The sequence below is a fragment of the Mus caroli genome, unplaced genomic scaffold (assembly GCF_978045245.1).
Source record: "Mus caroli unplaced genomic scaffold, Mus_caroli_1 scaffold_10, whole genome shotgun sequence".
NCBI lineage: Eukaryota > Metazoa > Chordata > Mammalia > Rodentia > Muridae > Mus > Mus caroli.
The window spans coordinates 61,843,619-61,869,899 of record NW_028227265.1 but is presented as its reverse complement, the minus strand read 5'-3'; the positions used below and the strand labels follow the sequence as shown (position 1 = coordinate 61,869,899).

Genomic DNA, 26,281 nt, shown 5'->3' with positions numbered 1-26,281 from the left:
AAAGTCATTGCAACCAAAGAGGCATAGCCCAGGTACTCTAAAGGTGTAGCAAGAGAGCTTAGAAAGCTCTTACTTCTCCAGGACACCATGGGATCAGTTCGTAGAGCTTGGAATGTGGCCTGTATACATGAAGAGAGTGCAAAGGGAACAATGTGAAGAAAGGTTTTTTTCTATGTGTGGTGCCTGGAATATTTCAGTCATCAAAACTCAACACAACTAAAGAATAAAGATAAACAAATAAATCATATATACTTGAAGGTGAGATCTGTTATAGTAACAGAAGTATCAAAAGAGAACAGGAATCCCAACGTGGGTTATAGGTAGATATATTCATATAGAAAGTAGTTACAGGATGCCTATTTGAACAAGCAACATTTGAGCAAGACTTGAAGAAAACTAGCCACACCAGTACAAGAAATGAAATACATTCTAGGCAGAGAAAACAACCAGTTTAAAGCCTAAATGCTACAGCATGTGTGAAAACATGCTGGACCAGAGCGAATGAAGAGAAGATTCAGAAACTAATGAGGATTATTAGGGTGCTCCATAGATTCAACGCTCTCAAGTTTTCCCAGTTCATAGAACCTTAAGTACAAACTATGTTACACTCTAAGCAATAAATAAATAAATAAATAAATAAATAAATATTTAGCAATTCTGTTTAATTTTGAATAATAGTGTACTAACATTAAATGGACTTAATTTATTGCTATTTAAAAGGTACATTTAAGTTGAAATATACTTAATGTTAATAATGTTAAAAAAAATTACCCACTAATTAATTGTATGTACTTGTTGACAACTATGCAATTTCTCAAAAGGAGAGTCAAAGGGAATATTGTTAGTCATCTTCTCAGCATTGAGGTTTTATGACAGCAGCCACAGAAAAATACAGCTTTGTAAAAGCTGTGCCACAAGAAGAAACACAGCACAATATCTGTGGAAACAAGGAGCTGCCATTCTTGCCATTCACTTGACACAATGACACTTGAGAGATGCTCAAGACCTCTTAGATGATAGCATACTCATATGGGTAGGTGTGTAGTGAGCTGTACTACCTTAGACTAAGGAGATGTTCTGATGTCCATGCAATGGAGTCTGCTGACAATGCATTTTCAGAATGTACCTCTTTAAGCAACGCATGGCTATGTTTTAAACTAACAGTGAACACAGTACTTGGGAGATATTGTTATAAAGTCTATCTTAAGGACTGCTTCCTTTCGGTGCTGAGAATCTGCAACTTCACAGAAAAAGTCCCATCATATCTTCAGGGATCTTCATGGTTAAAGTTACTGTGAGCTACCAAGGATGTGTCAGTGTTGAAAAAGTGGATACAGAGAGTGCCCTGAGGATCACTGGGTAGCCATCTTAGTCTAGTTAATGATATCCAGGCTAGAGAGGGTCCTGTCTCAAAAAACAAGATGTCCTCTGATCTCCACACATATGCTTACCTGTGTACACAGACATAAACATACATGACAGACCAAAAAACTAAGTCTCAATTTGTATTTTAAAGGGTAAGCCTTTCACTTTTTTTTTTTTTTTTTTTTTTGGTTTTTCGAGACAGGGTTTCTCTGTATAGCCCTGGCTGTCCTGGCACTCACTTTGTAGACCAGGCTGGCCTCGAACTCAGAAATCCACCTGCCTCCGCCTCCCGAGTGCTGGGATTTTTAAAACAATAAAGTGTAAGAGAGCAAATAGAAGACCATCAGTATTGCAGGGAAGACTTTACTGCAGAAGTGGCAATGACCACTGCTTCAGGTACTGGATGATTTGCTAATGAGTCCTAATTTGAGATGTGAGAGTAGCGACATTAACCTTTCGTGCCAGCACTTGGAAGGCATATCTGGCACTAGCCATGATCCAAAGATCAGGATGTTCTGACAGAAAAGATGGTCTACCTTAAATGAATTAGCCTTGGGATGTCCAAGGAAGCATGCAGATATGATATATATGAAACATTAAGAAAAGATAAAGGCCAAGGCCTCCCTCAAGGAAGTTGTCAGTCTCCTGGCCTTAAGGAAGGTCTTAGCATTTCCCTTTTAAGACCCGAAATGATTCTGAGATGATGTCAGGATTCTGGGTCACCACTCAGACCCATATGAAGTCTTACCCATCTAGCTTGTTCTTATTTATCACTGTGCTAGCTTCTGGGCCTTTCCCCTGGATCTTCTCTATCTACAATGTTTTTTATGTCAAAAAAAAAAAAAAAAAAAAAACATGACTGATTTCTCTTTCGAGTTTGTTTCAAATGCTACCTTTTCAATGAGGCCTCCTCTGACAACTTCAATATATGTTATCCACCCATAACCCAAAGTGGGATTCCTGATCCCTCTTGGGTCTTTGATTACATGCAAATATTGCCATCAAGGAACTAAAAAACAATGTCAATGACGTTAAGAGTACTTGTTGCTCTTACAGATGAGCTGGTTTGATTCCAAGCACATACTTGGCAGCTCACACTACCTTCAATTCTAGCTCTTCTTTGTTCCTGCACAAATGTGGTACACATACATACATTGAGGCACACACATAAATAAGTGAATAGTTTTTCAATTGCCTTCAAGAATATATAGTTTATTTGTTTGGAGTTTTGGTAGGCCCCCTTTCGCTTTTAATATAAAGGAAAAACTGAAGGCAGAGAAACCAGATAGGAGGTCAACACCTGAAAATCTGAACTTGGAGTTTGCACAAATATGAAGAAAATTCCATTCTGAAATGTTGAGAAGGTAAAAGGAGGTACACAGTGAGCAATGAGACACATGAGGTGATGCTGAGAGAGAGAAAGAAAGAAGGACAGCTCTTACTCAGCTCATGGAAATGTGAAGCCACCAACCAAAATAATGAATTCAAGAGGAATAAAAGAGCACATGTAAAGTTCATGCCTCCAAAGAAATGACAAAAAAAAAAGAAAAAAAGACTGTAAACTTGGTTCAAAGAATCAGATAACTATCCACATCTGTGGAAACTGCAGCATTCCAATAGCCACTCAACATAGAAGACACAATCATGAGGAGAAAGCTATAGTGCTTAGCATGACTAAGGATGGCTGAAATGCACACCCAATACATCTAGGAGGAGCAAAGTTCTATACAGCAAAAGGAATCGTTTCAGACTGTCTTCCCTCATTTTAAAACAAAATTCTTAATGATCAGTTTGCCAGAAGAGGAACAATTACTAATCCAGACAATGCTTTTGAAAAGTGAATCCCTACCAATAACAGTTATACAGTCAAAATTCCAACACTGGCTCCAACTCCTAACCAGGCTGGGATCTTGAGTAACGATGTCCATTCTCTCATGGTTTCCCACTATAAAATGGAAATAACAGGATCAATTTCACAAGAGGCTGTCACGAGTAAGTGAAAAGCTCTATGCAAATTCCTTGGGACAGTGCTGGTCTGCTACCAGGATCAGGTCCATTTTATCCCTTCTACTTACCCCTACCACTTTCAACATCAAGGTTACTATCTGTTTGTTTTGATGATAGTAAAATACATTGGACACACGCTACAGAAACATCAGGTGGCATTCGGGAGGAATTGGTAATTGACTCTGTAAAGACAAATGCCCCCAAATGACATTTTATATGTCTACACAGAATATAGTTTTCCAGAAGATAACTCATGATTTAAAGAATAAGAGAAAAAAAATCTAGTTATCAAAGCTCCTGGAAGATCTTTTCTGCACAGTGTAGAAGCAAAATTACTATGGTGATTTCAACTACTGCCTTCCCTCTCCAGGATGCCCTTTTAACTTACTTTTCCTGAGCCATACACTCTGAATTCCACACGAGGGCGCCAGTGTGCACAACAGTAGGCCTCAGACTACTTGACCCCACCAAATGAACACATTGCCTGCAAAGCATTTCTTTCTAATAACTGAAATTTTCACCCTGATAGGCATTGATGCTTCTTGTTCATTGAACAACACAAATGATTCCGGTTTTCACTTTTCTGCATTTGGATATTTGGGGTTTTTTAAGACAGGCTTCTTGAACTCTTGATTTTTTTCTCTCTTGCCTCCCAAGCACTCAGAGAACCAACATGAATCACTAGGTCGGGGTGCTTGTTTTCCTAAGTTGCAGTTCTTTTGTGCCAACTTTCAAATGATAAAGTAGTATCTGTAATACTGTCCACCTTAATAAAAACATACCACAGTAATTTGAAGTGGATAACCTGAAAGGAATTATGTCTCATAATCAAGTACAAAAACATTATATGATCATTACAAGTTAAGACCAGTGGATCCTAAATCCAGTGGGCAAGAAAAGAAGCATAATTTGTGTGGAGTAGGACTCATTTTTCTAGAATACTCATAGAATATCATTGGACAGCCTCCTCTTTCATGTTAAGTTCAAGTGAATAAGCCAATATTGTACTCTGGTCTCAGAGGCTATTTAGCAGAAGAGATAAAGGAGCTGCTTCAAGGGATAGGACTGGGCAGTGAAGAAACATGCATTTTGCTACAAAAATTGGCAGTAGGTATTTTATAAAGTAGGCAATCTTTACATGGGTAATGGCTACAATTTTAAAGTTACATATTGCTTATTCAACAGCATTCCTATCACCATGTTGTATATCTATGCCATTCCTTCCTATGTCTTGCTTGGCAGACAACTAAAAGCTACATCTGTGTATGTCAGGACATCTTTCCTCTTAAATTACAAGCAGGAACCAAAGAGTTAAACATGTCCCTTTTCAAACAGAGATTTTTGGTCTTGTACATTTCTGTGTGTATACATGTAATAGGTATGCATGGGGGGTGGAACATGCAGATGTGCATGCATTTAGAATACAGAAGACAATCTTTACTTTAGATAGGGTCTCTCACTGTCCTAGAATTCCTTAAGTAGATTAGGCTGGCCTACAACCAGCCACAGGGATCTGTCTTTAACTCTCCACCCGGGTTAACAGATGTTTAAAAATCAAACACAATTTCTGGCTTTCTCAAATAAGGCATGCATTTTACATAATAGCATCTCATTTTACAACAATAGAACTTCATGGTCCAGTTTCTCCGTGTGATTTAAACATTGTTCCCCTTTGATACAAACATTAGAAAAGAAGCCCTTGTAGGGTCTAGGCTGTACTTCTTACATGAGAGATGCTGCGTGAGTCTAGGGATGTGCTGTTGAACTTAAGAGTTGCCTGCCTTTAGGACATATGGCCTGAAGAAAGCAAACTAAAGAGCTTAAGCGGCGTGGATCATCTAGTAACAGCATCATATGAAAACACATGATGCAGGAATAGGACTGAGGTCTCCAGCCCCATCCCTGTCTGTTTATCATATCACCAAACGGAGCAGAGGTGGAAAGGTCAGCCTTTAATTGACCTTTTCAAAACTCAGCCTTCCCCAGAGGTAGGCTAAGTCTCAACAAAATTGCCAGCATATACTTTTCAAGCAAGTTTAAAAGGATATAAAAAACCTGTTCAGGATAGATGGGAGAAAATTCAAAAGCTAGTAAAGAAGCTGTATTAGAGGCTGTGCAAACCAGTTTGTACCCCAAAGTATCCCTCAGAACAAGCTCTGAAGCTTTCCTATAAAGGGAGGAAAGAGACCAGAGGACCAGAGATGCTACAGAAAGCAAGTAATAATAATAACAATAATAATAATAAAAGTAAATTCTCTCCTAACTTTTCTTCTACCAAACCTTCCAGATAATTTAGGCAAGAGCACTAAATCCTTTCAGCAAAACAAAATTGTAAATATATATTTCACGAATTCCTGTCTTATCAAACATTTCAGACTTTAGAATAGTTTCTCATACAGCAGGCAGTACAAACTCTGTCTGACAAGTGACCACAGATATTTACTTTCTGTGTCAAATGAAAATTACACTGTTGGTTTCTCTTGACTTAACTAATATTTATAAGGCCTTTTAAATGATCATGCTATGAGTTGGTAAGAAGACAAAAGTATTATATATACAAAAGCATCAAAAACAAGCAACTACTTCTTATTGGGATGCAAAAATACCTCAGGCTAAGCATTATTAATAGAATTTTTTCAAATTTTGTAAAGTACTTTAGCATAGTAAGCTGGTAACACATCTCTGGCTAGTGGCGCTGATTTATCTCAAGGTCCGTAGTAGAAGCATTGCATATTTTATCTGCCTATTCGCTTTTACTGATGTATAGTGACCTTAAAATTCTCTAGTACCTAATTTTTAGGAAGACTGTCTTATGCTCCTTTATTTATTGATATGTGATGATAATCAAATAATGATGACACAAAGTTCTTTCCTGTTTTGGGCAATGTATGTTATTTTGGTATCTGACTTTCTGTATTTAATCCTAGAGGTTTGTGAAAGTCCCAAACATTATCATTCAAATTGTTGGAGAACTTCACCCAAATTGTTCAGTGCTTTTTAAAGTATTACATTCCAGGACCCTGAAGTGAGGATGTTTTAAGCATTGCTTTCATCATTATTGCACAACAAATACACTAGAAATGATTGACATTAGAATTTTTTCTTAAATAGGATCATACTAAATTTGTAAGTGGGAAACTGTAATTACCATCTCTGCTTGTTGACCTAACCACCTCAACATGTAGACATGAGACACTTTGAAAACTCCTATCTGGTATAAGAAACTGCAACCAGAGAGAGACACAGAACAGATATGCATTTAGTGACTTTCAGAGAATGCACATATTTCAGAACACAATTTGTTCTAACCTTATTTGCCTTACCTTTATCAACTTCAGAATACCTAAAGTTTGTAAGCACACCTCTATCTCCTTCAGCCTTTTTCTGGGTCCTGCTTACCACTTTTATCCCAGCAAATCTGCCTACTTAACAATGATCTGTAGTTATTCGAATCCATGAAAAGTTACTCATTTATTTCTAATTATATATATAAAACATATAATAAACCTCATTCTGGTGATTTTATAAGGAATATTATAAATATATTATAAAGAAGGAAGAAAATAAAGGGAAGAGATAAAAAGAGCCATGTCAAAAGACAGAAAAACATCCAAGCTGCAAGACACTTACCATACGGGACTGCACCGGAGGACACAATCCTTCCCTCTGGACTGGGAGAAAATACTAGTCACTTTTGTACTGTTCTTAAAATTCATTTTAAATTTCTCCTTCAACCCTAGCCAGGGAGACTGTCTTGGTTTGACATTCTGACCTGCTATAGTAGGAAGGAGTGCAGACAAAATAAACCTCAGACATCTTATAAGTCAGTTCTGACAAGCCCTACAACAGGAATTTTACCATAGCCACTAAAAAAAAAAAAGAGAGAGAGAGAGAGAGAGAGAGAGAGAGAGAGAGAGAGAGAGAGAACAGGTCAAGTGGCAATAATAGCAGAGGTGTGAGTTCTCTGCTCTGTCATCCCCAAAGGTGTCAGAAGTCCTGTCCCACTGGGAATCAGACTGGCACAAGAGATCCTAAAGTCTACAATGGCCTGCAATGAAATGTTACCAGCTCCAAGCCACTCAAGGATGACACCTCTGCACCTTGTCACAATGTTGTCACATGCTAGTCACTCCATAGCAACCAAAATATTTCCAGAAGTAGCCCCCCACTAAATACTGCTAAAGTTTGGAGAAAGCTCAGTACTACAAACAAGGTTGCTGCTTTGTGCTCACCTCACACTTAGAGATGCTTCATACCAAGCACGTATAATGTTCTCATTCACCCTGCCTGTGTTTACAAATGTTTACTGAAAATCACCTTCTTCCTTACTGCAATGCTGATGCAGGCTCGGGTGCTATAGGTGACAAACTCATTCAGGTATTGGAACCTATCCAGCCCCAGCACAGACAAGTTAAAAGTCAATGAGTTACTGACCTTTCAAAGCACACAGTAGGTTTGGAATTGCCAGCTGTCCTCAGAAGAGAGGCCCATGGGACGCTTAACTTTATTGGGTGTGAGAGACCCTTGACCAAGAAAATTCAGATTGTAGGGTATTACCTGTAAATAATAAGGAGTCACAGGCTCTAGGGTGCTCTAGAGTGCAACCTAGTTTGTGATTCATCATGTAGAAGAGGTACCTAAAAAGTCAATGTGTACTCATACAGGCAACCACATTCTAACCATGTTGTCTCTTATCAATCAGGGAGGGTTATGGAGTGTTGTGGGAACGCAAATCCTTTATAGTGGTAAACAATAACTCAGCCCAAATAATTTTCAAAGGAGGATATGAAATTATTATTTATTATTTTTAACATTGTCAATTTAAAATATCAAAACTTTTAGCAGGACTGAAAATGGTCTGTAAAGATCTGGTCTCTCCCCTAGCCAATGTGTGCAGCTCATTTCTGACTCTAAAATTACTAGAAATATCAGAGTATCCAATAGACCTTACATTCATTGATTCAGCGCCCATTTATTTGACCAGATGCTCAAATTTCCTCATATTTCCTCTCCTTACAGCACCATGTGCTAGGCTGTCTAATCTCCCACTAGACCACAGGGTACCTAGATATATGAGCAAATACTATTTTTCAGTATATCTATAAAGGTCCATCTATAAGAGACTAGCATTTGAATATGGAAAATGAATGAAACACATGCACCCTTCCTATGTGGATAAGCATCATTCAAATCCACTGTGAGCCTACATGGAACAAAAATGGTGAAGAATGGGTAAATCAACCTCAGGCTAGTCAAGTCTATCTTCGTTTCATCTTGAACGAGAACATCCATCGGCTCACAGATGGAGCTTAGATGATTATACAACTAGCCCCCTGCTCTCCAGCTTTCAAACAACCCTCTTGATGGTGACTGATGGGTTTATCACCTGCAAGGGACTTCTCAGCCTCCATAATCATTAAAAACAATTACAGTAAGTCCTGTGATAAGCTTCCTGGATGGATGGGCAGACAGAAGAAGAGGAATTGACAATCTTCCAGTCACAGTGTTTCTCTGTCATAAGCAAATATACTGCACTCTTCACATGAATTTGGATAATTCTTAGGTCCAAATAGAATTATATCAGCAATTTCTTTTCTAACTTCCAAGGTCCAACTTATTGTACTATTCTTCAAATGCTAGAAAAATGTGATGTTATCTTATATTCTCTATACATAGTATATCTGTAAAGGCACCCTTGGAAGAATAAATAGAAATAGCACCACTGGTGAGAGAATTTGTCATATCACACATAAAAATTTCAGTAACATAAACCTGGGGGTTGAAGAATGCATGTCAGCCTTCACAACTGTGGTGATATTGTTGTGAAGATCTCTTGAATCTTTGTCCAGATGCTACATCCAAGTTAATATCTTGAAATCACTTAAGACTGTGTATTTAACCTGCTATCCTACTGTGTACTCAGCCTGTTTAAATTTAACCTGTCTTTAAGAGAACAATGGAACCATTTCCCAGCTCGATCTGTAAGCAGATGGATGCCTCGGATTTTCCATGCAATCAGCTTTACAAACATAAGCTAAAGACATAGCTTTTGTCTTAAGTCGTATACTCTTCCTTGCCTCTGACACAGAATAATATACATATTTACATACATACATATATGTGGTATGTGGTAATCATTTGCAGACAACATGCTGGAAGCAACTTAAAATAAATATGTCATACATGATGGAAGCAATGGGTATAAAAAGGTTGATAATATCTGTTAGGAGATTTTGACTGATATTCCAAGTCAGTTAGGGTCAGTAAAGTAACTTCTTTCCTGTAAACTCTTAATGATTTCTATTTTTTAAAAAATTCATATTCCTTTCCCTTCGTTAGGCACTGGCAAAGATACAGATACTTCAGAGAGACAACAGGGACAGATTAGACAGACAGACAGACAGACAGACATAAAGAGAGAGAGAGAGAGTGGGGGGTAGGGAATAAACCAGTAACCACAAACTGCAGACAGAAACACAGGAATAGAAGTGGAAAGTTCAGATTTGAGCTTGCTCTTTGTCAAACTAATCCAAGGGGGAAGTTTCTGGCTTTATTGCCTAATTCAACATGGATGCATTTTTGTGCCCCTGTGAGGTTATCTTTAATGCATTAACCACTGCACATAAACAGCAAAGGCCATCTGGAAAGGCTATCTGAAAGGTCTGCTTTTGATGTTTAAAAAACTAATTATGGTCACACACACTCAGGATCAACTTCCATTTTATACTTGAACACTGAGAGATATCTATAGCCAGAGGTAGCGCACTTTCTTTCAAATGTACTCTAAGTGCTAAGCTTTAGTGTTGCAATATATTTATTATCAGTTCATATCTGAGCGATGTGAGCACTATCACAGTTTTAGCATTGTGTTGCACAATTTTAATGTCACAGTTAAGACAAGAGGCTTAAGAAGAAGATCCAGTTCCCTAACAATCTACAAAGTTCCTCCTCAGCAACATCAGTTGCTTCACAATTCATGTTAGACATGATATTAAGAGCAAAATATAGCTCCTTACATCAAGGGTCTCATGTTCCTAGGCTCCAAGAGACACTAAAATAGGGAAACCAGGACTACAGCTTAGCAGGCTGAGCTCTGCACAATCCTGAACCAAAAGGTGGTATTTACCAGGTAGACAAAAATGAGAGATTCTCTTAGCATGGAGACTAGCACAAGTCACATGGCTTGCACAAGACACCAGCGTCACTAGATTCCTGAGCACAGGTGAAGGATCAGCAAACACAGGTGGAGAATGCTTAAAATGGCGATAGAGGAAAAAAATTTCTTAGATAAATAGGAAAAATGATCAGATCAGGGAAATTGCTAGGATTAAATGAGTTTTAATGTTGATAATGTGCTCACAACAGTATCTAGCAGGTATGTGCCATGAAAATGTCCGTTAAGAGCTGAGACTGAAGCTAGCAATCCACTTCTGAGCAGACTGCTGCCCATGTCCAGCATAGGTGGCAGGTGAAGAGATTCCACACCAAGCATTCAGAACAGAACTGAGAGAAGAAGGAAAGCTGGTAGAATTTCACGGCAAGCTATATGTGAAAACTGAAGACACGAGAGAAAACATGAGACTTTAGGCCTGTGTCTTGTACTACAGAGTGAATCAAGGAGGACTCTTACGTGACACTGAACCATGGTAAATATAAGCCAGCCTGTATAGGAAAGAAGTAGATGACATGTTTGGCTTCATGATATGAAAATCTGGTGTTCCACATACTTAAATCACTTAAACCACTCCCTCTAAAGGTTATATTTATTTTACCAAAACAGAAGCATTGTAGTTCAATTATGCGATTCCCTGAATTCCATAATTAAAAGTTGGAGGCAATAAAATGACAGGCCAAGTCCTCTGGCTCCTAGGCTCAGGGTCAAATGAAATGCTAGTAGAAACTCTGCTCAAAGCCCGGGTAGTGTGGCTTTACATAACCACACACACACATACACACAGTGTAGCATTTCTGTTATACCTCTAATAGGGTAGCTCTTTTTTTATGTCCTGAAATAACAATTATAGATCTGATATGGAATAAACGGTCCTTCTCAATATGAACAAAACTTTTAGACTACATTGTCTACGTAAAAAAAAAAAAAAAAATGCAACTATTGCCTCCCTCCCAAGAAAGCTCTGAAAATGCTAAATCTATTGAATGGGTGCATTTCTAGATCCCGTGAGCTACTCAGGCTCTGTAGACCTTATTGTTTGGATTGTGTTGAATGCTATTGTTTAGGTTTGTGCTTGTATTCCTATTATAAACTCTTAGAGGTTCATATAAAAAAACAGATCATCTAGGGATAAATCGTGCCTTGCAGCAAGCTTTATACATTAAAGCTTGTGCTATTTTCCAAAAACACAAAGCACAGAACCATAATGAGAAGAGTTTAAAGGGGCAGCAGAAGGAACACTCACACGTTACCTTCAACAGAGTGAGAGCTTGGTGAGTATCACAATATGTCTCGGCATTGTATTAGGAATCTATTTCATTGGTTGACTTTCAGATCAACTTTTTCCAAAAGGGGGGAGGGGTGCTGTATTAGTCAGGGTTCTCTAGAGTCACAGAACTTATGGATAGTCTCTATATGGTAAAAGAATTTATTGATGACTTACAGTCGGCAGCCCAATTCCCAACAATGGTTCAGTTGCAGCTGTGAATGGAAGTCCAAGGATCTAGCAGTTACTCAGTCTCACACGGCAAGCAGGCAAAGGAGCAAGAGCTAGACTCCCTTCTTCCAATGTCCTTATATTGTCTCCAGCAGAAGGTGTAGCCCAGATTAAAGGTGTGTTCCACCACACCTTTAATCCCAGATGAAAGGTGTAGCCCAGATTAAATCTCCTTAAACTTGGAGATTTAATCTTCTGGAATCCATAGCCACTATGGCTCAAGATCTCCATACCAAGATCCAGATAAGGATCTCCAAGCCTCCAGATAAGGGTCACTGGTGAGCCTTCCAATTCTGGATTGTAGTTCATTCCAAATATAGTCAAGCTGACAACCAGGAATAGCCACTACAGGTGCTAAAAGAAATTGTTTAACAGATCCACACCACACTGTTCATCTGTAACTGGGTAAGAGCAGTACTAAACTCCTCTGTGCACAACAGTGCAGCTATCTGGCTCTAAAGCTAGAAAGTTAAATAATCTCAGTGTGTCCACTTACCATCTTACCTTCCTCATTCGGAAAGTGAAAAGGCTGAATCTGAGTCCTGGTAAAACTGTAGGTCTCCCCTCAACTAACTGTACCACCTTCAGCAGCCTCAACCTACTGAACTGTACTGGTTGCATACATAGTAAATTTAGTAAATTCATAAGAAGTTGGCTAAAACATCACCTATTTGCTCTTAATTCTGCAAGCTAAATGTAAGAATAAGGAAAACTTCAGATTTCCTCAAAGACATAGCACAAATAAATCAAATACTGAAAATAACCAAAAAAAAAAAACTATTCAAATCTATCCCTGAGTTCATAGTTTATAAAACAAATATATAATGTAAAAAAATGGAAATATGTGAAGGGGAATTCACTGAAACTTTTGAAATTTTATACTTTTTATTCATATATGCAAAAAATATTAAAAACCTATTACTATTTAGGCTCACAAAAGCAAAATTTCTTGCTTTGTGCTAACAGAGTAGCAACAAACACTTGTAGCATACTCCTTCTCTGGCTGCCTACTCCACAAGCCTTTCCAATATGGTCTTTATTATAGGTGGAGTTTTTGAACTTTACAACCCAACCTGCCACTTTAGAACTCATAAAAGCCCAGTGGGTCCATTACTGCAATGCTGAAGAACAAGGAAATTAAAGGATGAAGGCATAAAGTATAGGGTTGTACTTTCTTATGTCCAAGGTTACAGGTTCATCTACATATAAAACTGCATTTCAAACTCCTCAAAACTATATTCAACTGCAGTAAACAAAAGACAGAAAACAGTAGGCTAGCTGTCCCTGGAGGTCTACACTGGTTCAGATCCAGGAGAGACTGGAAGGCTTTAGACACTGGCGATACTGTCCCTTCCACCCCCTTCAGCTTCCCTTCCTACATCTGCTAAACAAATGGCTCTCTGATGTCACTATAGTTGACTGTAATATGCCAGACACTGTTCCCCACTCCCTTCCTAAGGATTAGTTTAAGAAATATGCATACACTAGCAAGATTTTGCTAAAAAGACCCAGATATAGCTGTCTCTTGTGAGACTATGCTGGGGCCTAGCAAACACAGGAGTGGATGCTCACAGTCAGCTATTGGATGGATCACAGGGCTCCCAATGAAGAAGCTAGAGAAAGCACCCAAGGAGCTAAAGGGATCTGCAACCCTATTGTTGGAACAACATGATGTACTAACCAGAACCCCGGAGCTCTTGTCTCTAGCTGCATATGTATCAAAAGATGGCCTAGTCGGCCATCACTGGAAAGAGAGGCCCATTGGACTTGCAAAGTTCATATGCCCCAGTACAGGGGAATGCCAGGGCCAAAAGAATGGGAATGGGTGGGTAGGGAAGTGGGGGGCGCTATGGGGGACTTTTGGGATAGCATTGGAAATGTAATTGAGGAAAATATGTAATAAAATATATTAAAGAAAGAAAGAAAGGTGTGTTGAGAGGCTCTTATCTATCAGACGCAATCGTCAAGGCAGACATACCCACTGCCAAAGTTGTTTGAGGCTACATAATCAATTCTTCAGCAGACAAAAGAGACCGCTGTATGTATATATGTATGTGTACTTATATATTTTTGCAGGTGCAAATGAATGTGTCTGTTTCCATGTGCATATAAGATGCCAGAGGTCAGTCCTGAGTGTTCTTCCTCAGGAGTCACCCATCTTTCTCTTGAGACACCATCTCTCAGTAGCCTGGAACTCAACACACAAGCTAGGCTGGTTAGTCAGTAATCCACTTGTCTCCTGACTTCCCAGGTCTATGACTATAAGTTACTGCTACCATGCTCTGCTCTAAAAACAAACAAAAGTTAAAAACAAAAACAAACAAAAAAACATAGTTCTGAGATTTGAATCAAGGTCCTGGAACTCACAAGAGCTTTACCAACTCAAGTATTTCTATAGCCCCAAGGTAAAAGATTCTAATCAGATTGGGTTTTGTTTGGATTTTTTTTCTTGAGACAGAGAGTCACCCTGTCCACAGGCTGGCCTGTAACTCACTATGTAGTCCAGTTTGCTTTGCTATCATGGCCTCAAACAGCCCTCCTCCTTTAGCTTCCCAGGTGCTAGGATCATAAGCTTGAGCCAGTTTAAAAAGCGATTAGAATAATGTTAATCTAAAGAAAATAAAGGGGACATCGGAAACACAGAGTAAGACAAATAGACTGTTGTAAACAAATTGGCTTTCCTGAGGAAAGTGCCACTAAAGTTGACATTGCAAACCAAGATGCTAAAAGTAGAGAGAAATAAGTAGGAAAATTCCAGGCCAAAGAACAAGATGCATTTGAAAGAGCAAAAACTCACTATAGCTAAAGATTATAGAATGAGGGTGGCAGGGTGCTTGTTGGGGGTTGGGGGAAACAATGACAAGAGGCAAACATCTGCAGCATCACAAAGGCTGCTGCTGAAGTCACCACCACAATACTTCTCTATCCACTAGACTGTTTCTATCTCTTGGCTACTGTGAACAGTGCAGCAATGAGGATAGATGAACAAGTATCCCTGGAAAACCTACACCCATGAACACACTGGAAGCACTGAGTAGAGTCCTTGTGTTTAAAGAGAGAACATGAAGCTGGAAATAAAAGTGGCATATGAGTTATGGGGAGGTAGGTAGAGCAGTGGGAGACAGGTTGACCAAAACACACAAACACACACACACTCTCTCTCTCTCTCTCTCTCTCTCACACACACACACACACAAACACACACACACACACACTCTCTCTCTCTCTCTCACACACACACACACACACACACTCACACACTCACATGATAGAAGACAGACAGACAGACCGATATAGTGTCTTGTTTCTTTTGTTGCAATAAAACACTATGACCATAAAGCAAGTTGGGGAGCAACAAGATTATTTGGGTTGCACTTCCACATTGCTGTTCCACATTTATTGTGGGACATGAAACCATGCCAGGAAGTTTGGTAGAGCAGGTCGAGACCCAGAGACTCAGTGGCCACACACCTGAGGCTTAGGTGACTCCATGCTCCCTGCCAGACTCCTGACTTGGAACAGGTGCCATGCTTCTCACATAAAAGAGAAGAGTCCTATGGTCATGTAGGCTCAAAACAGAGTTCTCCATGCTAATGAGGTACAAAGAGGCGTAGAGGGCTTAGTCACTAAGCTTCCCTCTCCAGACATTCCTCCCTGCAGAATGTATTTAATCTCAGGCCCACCCTGGGTATGGTTTTATGCATCCATTTTCCACCATTACAGTAAACTGTTTAAAAAACCATGGACTGTCTCTTTTCATTAAGATTTGCCCTGTGGAGCCATAAAGAAGGCCTTCACCTACAGAACCGCAGCATAATCTTCCATAGAAGGCCTCTCTGCACTCCTAGCCACAACCCCCACCATGCCTGTGAGAGAAGTCAGAGCTCCCTCACCCCTCCCAACGCCCTGGCCTCAGGCTAGATGCTGTACCCAGTCCTCAGACCCCCAACTCGGTTCTCTGCTCTTCCTTGCACTCACAGAAGTGCTTGGATGTGCCAGAAAGGAATAAACGCAGTCAAACTCCCCATGTTCCACCTCCCCAAGCAGAGGCCATAGCTGAGTGTACTTACTACCTTGTTTCATATGCCTTGCTCAGCCTACTTTCTTATAGAACCCAAGACCACCAGCCCAGGGATGGCACCACCCTTCCCCAACAATCACTGACTGACAAGATGCCTTATACCTGGATCTCATGTAGGCATTTCCTCAGCTGAGGATCATTCCTCTCTGATGATTGTAGCTTGTGTCGAATTGATACATTCAACCAGCCAGTACAGAGGATAGATAAAAGAAAAAAGTTAAATTATCATTGTAATGGTTTGAATATGCTTAACACTATTAGGAGGTGTGGTCTTGTTGGAGGAAGTATGTCACTGTGTGGGTGGGCTTTGAGGACTCCTAGTGCTTACTCTCTACTCAGTGCAGAAGAGAGCCCCCTACTGGCTGCCTATGGAAGATAATCTCCTGCTACTGCCTTTCATATCAAGATGTAGAACTCTCACCTCCTTCCAGTACCATGTCAGCCTGGATGCTGCCATGCTTCCCACCATGATGATAATGGACTGAACCTCTGAACCTGTAAAACAGCTCTAATTAGATGTTTTCCTATATAAGAGTTACCTTGGTCATAGTGTAGATAATAAAACCCTAAGACAACCATCAAACTGAAAATACTTAACTCTATTTCTCAATATATTATAATAATAAGACAGTATTAGTTTGTCAAGAGAAAAAAGTAGATAGCATGCTGCAATAACTGTGAGAGTACTTTTTAGGGATGATGTTTGACCAGAAAAAAAAAAAAAGTCACTAACAAATGAAGTGTGCAAGCAGATTGTTTTGTTTAGAGGGGGTCTCCAAACTTAATGTACCTATATTTTCTTCACACACAATCAAAGCACCATGTTCACTCAGTCAGGATAATTATACCAACAAATGATACCATCATAAGACATGGACTACATTCCACAAACATTATTTTCCTAGTAAACATCTGCAGGTGATAAAACTGTCTACATACCCATCCCAAAAGGGGGATCATCGCCAAGGATGGGGTGGGAAGCATATAGGGTCCTGAGGTGGTAGATAACTAGGAAGCACTGCCTGCTGGACACAGAAGTGCATCTGCACCATGAACTTACAGTGGTTCACGGTAGTGAACATGTACAGTGGTGCGTGGTAGTATGTACGAAACCTATGCCAGCCCAAGCCACACCAGATATCAGCAAAGATAGGAAGCACAGACTCACACCCCAAGCCATGGAGCTACGGGCAACTGTTAGCAGCTAGAAGAGGGAGAGACCGTTTTCTAGAAGAGGGAAGTAGCATCTAGTAACACAACCAACCACTCTCCAGGAGAAACCCACATGCCCAAAAATATTTTAGGCAACACAAGTTGTTATTGAAGGAGTAAAAAAAAGTTGGGTAGGCAGGGAATTTGGAAGGGTGTAGTTGGAAGCATATAGTGAATATTATCAAAACATAGCCTATGGCATATGAACTAATTAAAAGAAAGCTATCTGGGCCCCCAATGGAGGAGCTAGAGAAAGTATCCAAGGAGCTAAAGGGATCTGCAACCCTATAGGTGGAACAACATGATGAACTAACCAGTACCCCGGAGCTCTTGTCTCTAGCTGCATATGTATCAAAGATGGCCTAGATGGCCATCACTGGAAAGAGAGGCTCATTGGACATGCAAACTTTATATGCCCCAGTACAGGGGAACACCAGGGCCAAAAAGTGGGAGTGGGTGGGTAGGGGAGGGGGGGGGCGTGTATTGGGGACTTTTTGGATAGCATTGGAAATGTAAATGAGGAAAATACCTAATTAAAAAAAAAAGAAAAGAAAGCTATATAAAACTCTCAAAAAACTAATTTTAAAAAACATGAAAATTTCAAAGAACTAATGGCAAATATATATAAAAATGTTTTCAAGTGTGAAAATTAATTCAATGGTCAGTTAAACATGAAGTACTAATTAGAAAAATATTTGAAAAGGAGGTTCAGAACAACAAAATTTGTAAAAAAAAAAAAGCTAGGAACAGAAACACTACAGAATTAATATAGAGAAAGCTACATAATTTAGCTCAGAGGAATAAAGTACAAATAAATAAACACCGTGATGGTTTGTTTATTTTGGCTATCAACTTAAGGCAATTGGAGGATGCCTAGAAGATTGGTGGAGCACATTTCTGGGTCCTGGGTTGTTTTCAGACTGGAATGTGGCTCAGTAAAGTGAAAGAGAACCAATACCATTCCCTGGACAAGGAAAGCACACTTAGAGATCTGGGACTGGGAGGAATGCAAAGCCAGGCGTGGCTCCCAAATGCAATTGTGACTCCCTGAAAGGAGGTGTGGACTTTTGTTTCTGCTTGACTCTCACTGCTACTGCTATCACTTACACAAAGCCGACTCTAGACTCTCCAGTGGAGGAACTCTGACTCTCGCCAGCAGCTGTCCAGGGGCTGTCACTTGTATAAAGCTGACTCTAGACACTCCTGTGGTGGAACTCTTGACTCTCACTAGCAGCTGTCCAGGGGCTTTTCAGGCTTCCACAGCATGGGGATACATCCCTGTCTTCCCATTTGAAGCTTTCACTTTCTTAAATGAGACTATTCCCCTGGCTCTTCAGTCTCCAGATTGCCTTTGTGGGTTTTGTGTGTGTGTGTGTGTGTGTGTGTGTGTGTGTGTGTGTGTGTGTGAGAGAGAGAGAGAGAGAGAGAGAGAGAGAGAGAGAGAGAGAGAGAGAGAGAGAGAGAGAGAAAGAGTCTACACACACACAGAGGGTGGGAGGAGGAAGAAGAAAGAAAGAGGGTGATGAACCTTAATAAATGTAAACATTATATGCCTGGAATAAATATTTGATTCTGCCCTCTCTCCTTCTAATATGTAATAAAATCCAAAGGTAATATAAAAAATAAACCTAGAGGGCCAGCAAGATGTCTCAGAAGGCTATTGCTAGTCAGCCTAAAAATTTGAGTTTTATCTCTGGGACCCATATGATGGAAGACCAGAAACAACTCCCCCGAAGTATCTGAGCATCACATGTATACTGTATCACGTGTTCATATATATACACCCATGGATGCACAGAAAACAAGCAAATAGCAATGTTTTAAAAGAAGGTAACTATGAAGAAAGAAAAGGAAATAGAACTGAATGTTTAAATTTCCTCACAGAGATGTTTCTGACCTTTATACTCACAGAAATATAAATTATATGAGCAATACCAACGAGAAAAATTAAAATGGTAACTTGAGAAAAGCCCACCCAAAAAAAAAAACCTTTAATATAAAAATAAAGAAAATAAATAAATGTATAAGAAACTGTCCTGCATATTCTAATCTGTGCCTTGGCTAAAGAAGCTGCTTTCACCTCAGGTCCCTTGATTTGAGCTGTCTGGAAGAGAAGCCAGTATCTGCTGAAAACACGACACTGTTCTCACTCCTACACATCTGGGACACAGACATCCATGGCACTTGGAATATGACAGTATCTATACTAACAAATCACGTGAAGTAGAATAGAGTTAACTAGCAAGGCACAGCAATGCCAAGTACAGTAAAGTCAAATGGAAACAAAGAAACAGAACACTGCATACCTTCCAGTTCAGTTCGGAAGGAATCTTCCCCAATCTATCCAAGAAATTAAACCTGGTACCCATAATATTCAAGGAATAAAACTAGTACAAGTACATTTTCAGCCTACTGCAACTAGAGCCCAAACCTAAACAAGTGTCCACAAGTAGTATAAGTGGTAAGCAGGTAAGAACTAGACATGTCGTAGCCAGGCATCGTGGTGCACGCCTTTAATCCCAGCACTCAGGAGGCAGAGGCAGGAAGATTTCTGAGTTCAAGGCCAGCCTGGACTACAAAGTGAGTTCCAGGACAGCCAGGGCTACACAGAGAAACCCTGTCTCAAAAAAACCAAAAAGAGAGAGAGAGAAAAAAAAAAAAGAACTAGTCATGTAGAGAAATCATCACTATCAAAGAAATGCAAATTAAAGCAATCAGATAGCTTTTCCCTCTACAAAACTGGCAAGGATCAGACAGATAACACACTATGAAGTGTGAGAAGGAATACAGACATTCATACACGATGGGCAGAAGTGCAAACATGTTCCACTCTAAGAACAAGACATAACACAATAAGCACTTCAAGACAAGCAAGGTGGCTCAGAATGAACATGCTTCCCACGAGGCTGAGACCTATGTCTGACTCCTGGGAGCCATATGGTGGAAAGATAGAACATTGAATTCCCCTTCTTCTCTCAACACACAAGCCATGGTTCGTTCGTTCTCTCTCTCTCTCTCTTTCTCTCTCTCTCACATACACACATGCACACAGAGAGAGAGAGAGAGAGAGAGCAGAAAAATTGAAAGGAAATCATCATAAATACAATACAATACAATAAAAAAAAAGCAGAGAGGAAGTGTACACCAGTTAAAATTAAACTTACCTATCAATTACCAACCCTGTAGCCCAGTGACTTTCTAAGAATATTAAATCAGCTCCGGGTTTTCTTTACCTACATGTCAAATGAATATTGACTGAGTATCTAATATGTACTAGTGCTGGAGATACTAAAGAGTCCAAAACAAAACGCTCACCCTCAAGGTGTTTACATTTCAGAAGATAACCAATAAAATATAAAACACATGGCATAATAAACAGGTTAAGTTAAACAGGTAAGAATTTTAAAAACAAAAAAACAAAGAAAACAAAAAAAAAAAACTATGGAGGTGAGTGTGAGGGTTTGGAGGAGAGAAAGAAATCTTTACAATTAAGTCTTGGGGAAACAGACCACAGGATATCCACAGGATATGTAAGGAGGCACATCCAGGGAAGGGAAAAATACCTAAGGCTACAGACAAGAGGCAGAGGCAACCGGAGTGTGCTCAGTGTGGTTAAGAGGCCAGCGTGACAAAAACGAAATGAGCAATAGCAGGAGAAGATGCAGTCATAAAAGATGAGAAGCAGTGAGAGTAGCCAAATGGTGACATAGACAGTTCTAAGTCACCACAAGGACTCTAGAGTTTGCTCTTAGTGAGAGATTGAGCAAGCAGATTAAGGGAAGACTGAGCAGAGTAGAAAATATTCCAGGATAAACCGTGATGTGTTTGATCACTGTATGGTCTGGGGTGGGGATTATCCCTAATTATACTAAATTGTGAGTTATTTTCAGATATGTGAAAGTAAAATTGATTTATGTGGCTGAGTACTGGAGGAATGATGAAATTATCTAATGAATGAGAAGCTGAAACAGTGGCTCTCATCCTACCTAATCCTGAGGGCCCTCTGGAAACATGAACTAAAGCACACTTTCTTCCATTAAGTCACTTCTGATGCTAGTGTCCCTTTAATACAGTTCCTCAAAATTTTAGTGACCCCCGACCATGAAATTACTTTGATGTTACTTCATAACTGATTTTGCTACTGCTATGAATTGGAATATATATATATATATATATATATATATATATATGATGTACAGGAGATCGGATATGCAATCCCCAAAGGGGTTGTGACCCACAGGTTGAGAACCATTAGACTAGACATTCCCAGTATGTAAAATATTTCAAAGGAATGGTAACCATGAAATAATGTTTGATGGACTAGTCATAGTTATGACATACTAGAATATGTAACTATAAAATTTTAAAAAAAAAACGCTCCTTCATATACTCTCTATAACTAACTCACACCACAAGGTATCTGCTCCATACTTTCAAAAGCTCTTTAAGTACATTTATATCACAGAATACCAGACAAGCATTAATTACCTTTTGAAGATTTTACCTAACTGTACACAGAGGGACACTTAGACGCATACACTGACAAAGTCTGAGGTTAATAAACAGTAGTAATGCTATTTTTGAAGGCTAAAAGATGTATTTTCTTCATGTTTGTCAAACTGTCTTCACTATAAGCAAATTTGTTTTTAAGTGTGCTTTGAAAATTGTCTTCAATAAACAAAATCCTTTCACCTCTATAAATCAAATTCCTTTCAAGTGTTATACATATATATATATGCATTTACATATATATACATTATACATACATACATATATAGTTAGTTAGCATGTTTTATCAGCTCAACAAGGAGTAATTAATACATATATCAAATTTCAAAGGGTCTGGAACCAGCCATGACCATTATTTAATGGCCAAGGAGCCATTGTGACTTCACTACTTTGTGGTAAGCAAGTCTTTTTGACACATGACATCATACATTATTTACAAGCTATTCAAATGCTTCCACATAAATGTCATTTAAAATGTCATCCAGGTAAAATAAACATGTATGTGCATATACAGAGCAGAAGAATGTGAGCATGTTCAATGAAGATCAGAGTAGGCCCCAAGAGCAGATGATTACACTGCTCCACTCTCTTTTAATGCCCAATGCTAAGAGATAAACTAGTTGCAGGATTTTCCCTGTCCAAGTGCATTAGTGCAGAGGAGGCCTGTGATTGGACAGGGAAAGAGGTGTGGAACTAAGAGCTGCAGGGACAGAGAGAGTCTCAGAGAAGAGGGAGAGGAGAATGGAGGTCGACGTGATGATTTCATGAGATTAAAATAATTGGGATAAAGCTTTTATCATTATCAATTGGCTCTGAAATTATTGTATTGGCATCTTGTAAATTGTGATATTATTGATACATAAATCTGATTGGTTATTTAAGCTTTAAGAGTCGTGATTCTACGGGAGTACTGGGTATTGTGATGTAATGGCTGACCATGGGATGCATAGTAGGGAGAGGAACTGGGGGAGGGAGGGGGAGGGGGAACCGGAGAGATGGCAAGCCAGCAGGAGCACAAAAGTGTGGTCCAGCCCCATAGAGAGTTGGCGGGTTTATTTTTAATATTCCCTACAACATAAACTGGAATGAACACAAACTAAGTATAAATACACAATGTAAATGAAATGACAGATAAAAACGTAAACGCACCCTGGTCCCTTCCCAAGGTTTCCAAGTAATTTTTCACTTTGATTAAAAACAAAGATGCCTTTGCACTGGTTTAATTTTTGCATAACACATTGTACATCAGGGTGATTGTTACTGAGTAAGAGTGCAGAGTCACTCCAGGTACGAAATGATAAAAGGACTGTTTTAAATACCTGTCAGGGCAGATAGTCCTCTTGGTCTCTCTAGTAAAAATGCATAATCACCGAGTAGTCTCAAGCTATCTAATTTATAAAATTAATCATATGACTTAACTTGCTAATAATATAGTGAAATCATATAATATGCTTGACAGCTCATAGAAGTTAGTTTATAGCCTCAAGCAGGGCTGCTAATGTCTTTAAAAAAAATCTCCTTTGAATAATACTAGAAGTTAGTTTTAGATTTGCAGAGAACTAAGGCTTTGTGGCATGGCCAAGAAGCATTAAGAATGAAAACATCACCTGAAGGCCAGCACTGCCTTAGCACTCTTGGAGTTTCCTTCAAAGGTCTGATTCTTCTTGATTTTCTGCTTCCCAAGATCCTATCTGTAAAATCCACATAATTCTATCCTGTCCTTTCTTTAAAAAGCAGAGTTCAAGATGTACGCTTAAGTATATAAAAGCCAAAGTTCACTTTAAAAATGACAATACAGGGCTGGTGAGATGGCTCAGTGGGTAAGAGCACCCGACTGCTCTTCCGAAGGTCCAGAGTTCAAATCCCAGCAGCCACATGGTGGCTCACAACCATCTTTAAAGAGATCTGGCGCCCTCTTCTGGAGTGTCTGAAGACAGCTACAGTGTACTTACATATAATTAATAAATAAATCTTAAATAAATAAATAAATAAATAAATATGACAATACTTCCAATACTTCATAAAATATAAACTACAGCTAACTGCACTTGAAATAGTCTTGCAACTATATCTTTTATCTTGTTCTTTTTCTTTCCTTTTTTTTTTCTGTTGTCCAGCAACCTCAGTCTCTGTAAGTCAACTAACTATAAAAATCAGCAGGGCTTGGCCTCCATATGAAAAAAAAAAAAAAAAAAAACATCTCACAACACTATTTCAGCTCTCCCCAGTCAGGCAAGGAACTACTGAAACTATCTTCTTCCCAATTTGAGAGAATGCAGGCCATTTCAAGTGTTTTGTTTGCCAGTTACTGCTATTCTTAATTCATCACAGCTGAAACAGGAAAAAATATCCCTCATCCAAAAATACATTTTCTCCACTAAGCACACACCTAATTAAATGTTTCTTTCCTTTTAAAGGAAAACATTCTCTTAGGCATGAAACAAGAAAGCCATTACACCAGTAAAACAAGACTTGCTTTTCACTATCAAAGGTAAATTTCCCTCTCTGGCTTATTCCACACCAAAGGACCTCTTATTGGTCCTTCCTGGCTTTTCCTGTCACAAGTCCTCTCTGGCCTTTTAAAGGAGTAGTCAGCTACAGCTAAGAAAGGGGGAGTGAATGGCAGGCTCCAGGAAGCCACAAAGGAAGCCTGCTTCAGAAGACACACTCTGCAAATGTAGGCAGAAACCAGGTCCACTCACCCAGGGAGAGGCAAGCGTCCCCTCAGTTGATTCCACAGGTCCAGCACTTCCGGCACACAGCCCTTACCTCTGCCATTAGCCACGGTAAATCATCACAACACTGAAGTCAAGTACAAACGTGCTGAGTCTCAAGTACCTCACTCATCACACAAGTGAGGTCTGAGCTCCGCAATGCTTCACCCATGACACAACGATGACAAAGACCTGATTGCAACTGGGCCTTCCTCTCTTCCCACACAGCCACTGGCAGTGGACTGGCAGACATGGCAGTTACGTAGCAATACTTTGTGGTTATCTCTCCCACATCATTCACAGAGGCAGACAATGCAGTGCCATCGCTTCATAAAAACTTCACTCCTCCCACCAGTTGAATTCCACATAGTAATTTTCATTATTACATGAAGGAACAGAACACTGGCTCGTGCTTAGCAGAAGGTAGTTATTCCACAAGTCTTCAGGGGTCCTATTGCTAATCCCTTTGTCCTCTAGTCATGAACAAAATTATGTTTTAAAGGAATGCAATGAGCAAGAAAATACGCCTGATGAGCTTACTGAGAACGTCTACCTTCACGAGCATGCTCTGCCGCATCACTGTTAGTGCCCAAGGCTTTCAATCACTCTCAGTAGTAGGTGTGGAAGGGAAGTGGCTAAGTAAGTTGTGATGAACACAAAGTGTGCCCAGAGATAACAGAAGTGTGCTGATATGTATGTATGTATGTATGTATGTATTTATGTATGATGTATGTACATACATAAATACATACATACATGGGGGGGATGGAGGGAGAGAGAAAGGAATGGAAGGGGAGAGAAAGAGAGACTGAGAGACCTTAAGTAAGCTCTAACACTCAGGCTGACATAAACCTCCAATGGGATATATAATAGACTACTTACTTTCTCTCTGTTACCATTCAAAGCACTTAGACAAAAATGATGGATATGGGGTATTAAATACCTGCATCATTCCATTGAGGGCATTTAATCTTCACAAAAGTATATGTCCATTTGACAAACAGGATAGTGAAACACATCCTGGTAATAAGTGTGACAGATCTGGGATGTGTTCCCAGGTATTCCAAATTCAGGGACGCTGGGGTACACCTCAGGGGTCTAGAGTGCCAGTACCTTGTTGTAGATTCATAAAGAGTGATATGCCTGGGATGGTTGAGGTCCATGGGAGGCCTCCCATTTTCTGAAGAGAAAAGGGGAGGAGTGGATAGGGGAGAGGAGAGGTAGGAGGGAAAGACTGGGAGAAGAGGGAGGGGAAATGGAGGTCAGGATGTAAAGTAAATTAATTAAAGTTTAAAAACCAAAACCAACAACAAAAAAATGTAAAACTGCATGGTGATGACCTACTGCAGCAGGACACACACGAAGTTAAATGCTGGTCCAGTTTCCTCAGTGATTGGGCTATTTTGGGCAACTGTCCTTATTTCCTTTGACTCAGAAATTCTCCTCTGTCTCTGTCTCTCTGTCTCTCTGTCTCTCTCTCTTTCTGTGTGTGTGTATGTGTGTATGTGTGTGTTGTATTGGAGTTGGGCGAAGTTTACAAGAGGAGATGAATATGAATACCCCACTTATCTCTAAAATTCTATTATAACCTATTATCGACTAAGTTGATCAGAATATTATGTGATATCTGAAAATATTCAAAAAAGGAATTAAGAATATAAAGCAAAGCAAAAAAAATAAGAAAACATGATTTCTGTTGCATTAAAAATAGAGTTTACAATCAG

At 39.4% G+C, this 26,281-nt stretch overlaps 1 protein-coding gene across 9 annotated transcripts in view; it reads right to left on the bottom strand.

The window, feature by feature from the left end:
- Positions 1-26,281, bottom strand: part of Psd3 (pleckstrin and Sec7 domain containing 3) — a 527,712-nt gene that overhangs the window by 212,307 nt on the left and 289,124 nt on the right. Inside the window, exon 1 of one of the 9 annotated variants that reach the window (XM_085843940.1) lies at positions 7,807-8,030. The exons of 7 other annotated variants lie outside the window; for them this stretch is intronic. Coding sequence is in view for 1 of the 2 variants with exons in the window: in XM_085843936.1 (XP_085700062.1) it covers positions 7,003-7,088 (86 nt within the window). In the remaining variant the exon portion in view is untranslated. Of the gene's footprint in view, positions 1-7,002; positions 7,153-7,806; positions 8,031-26,281 lie in introns of those variants that run through there. One more of the 9 variants, XM_085843936.1, reaches the window with a different exon arrangement.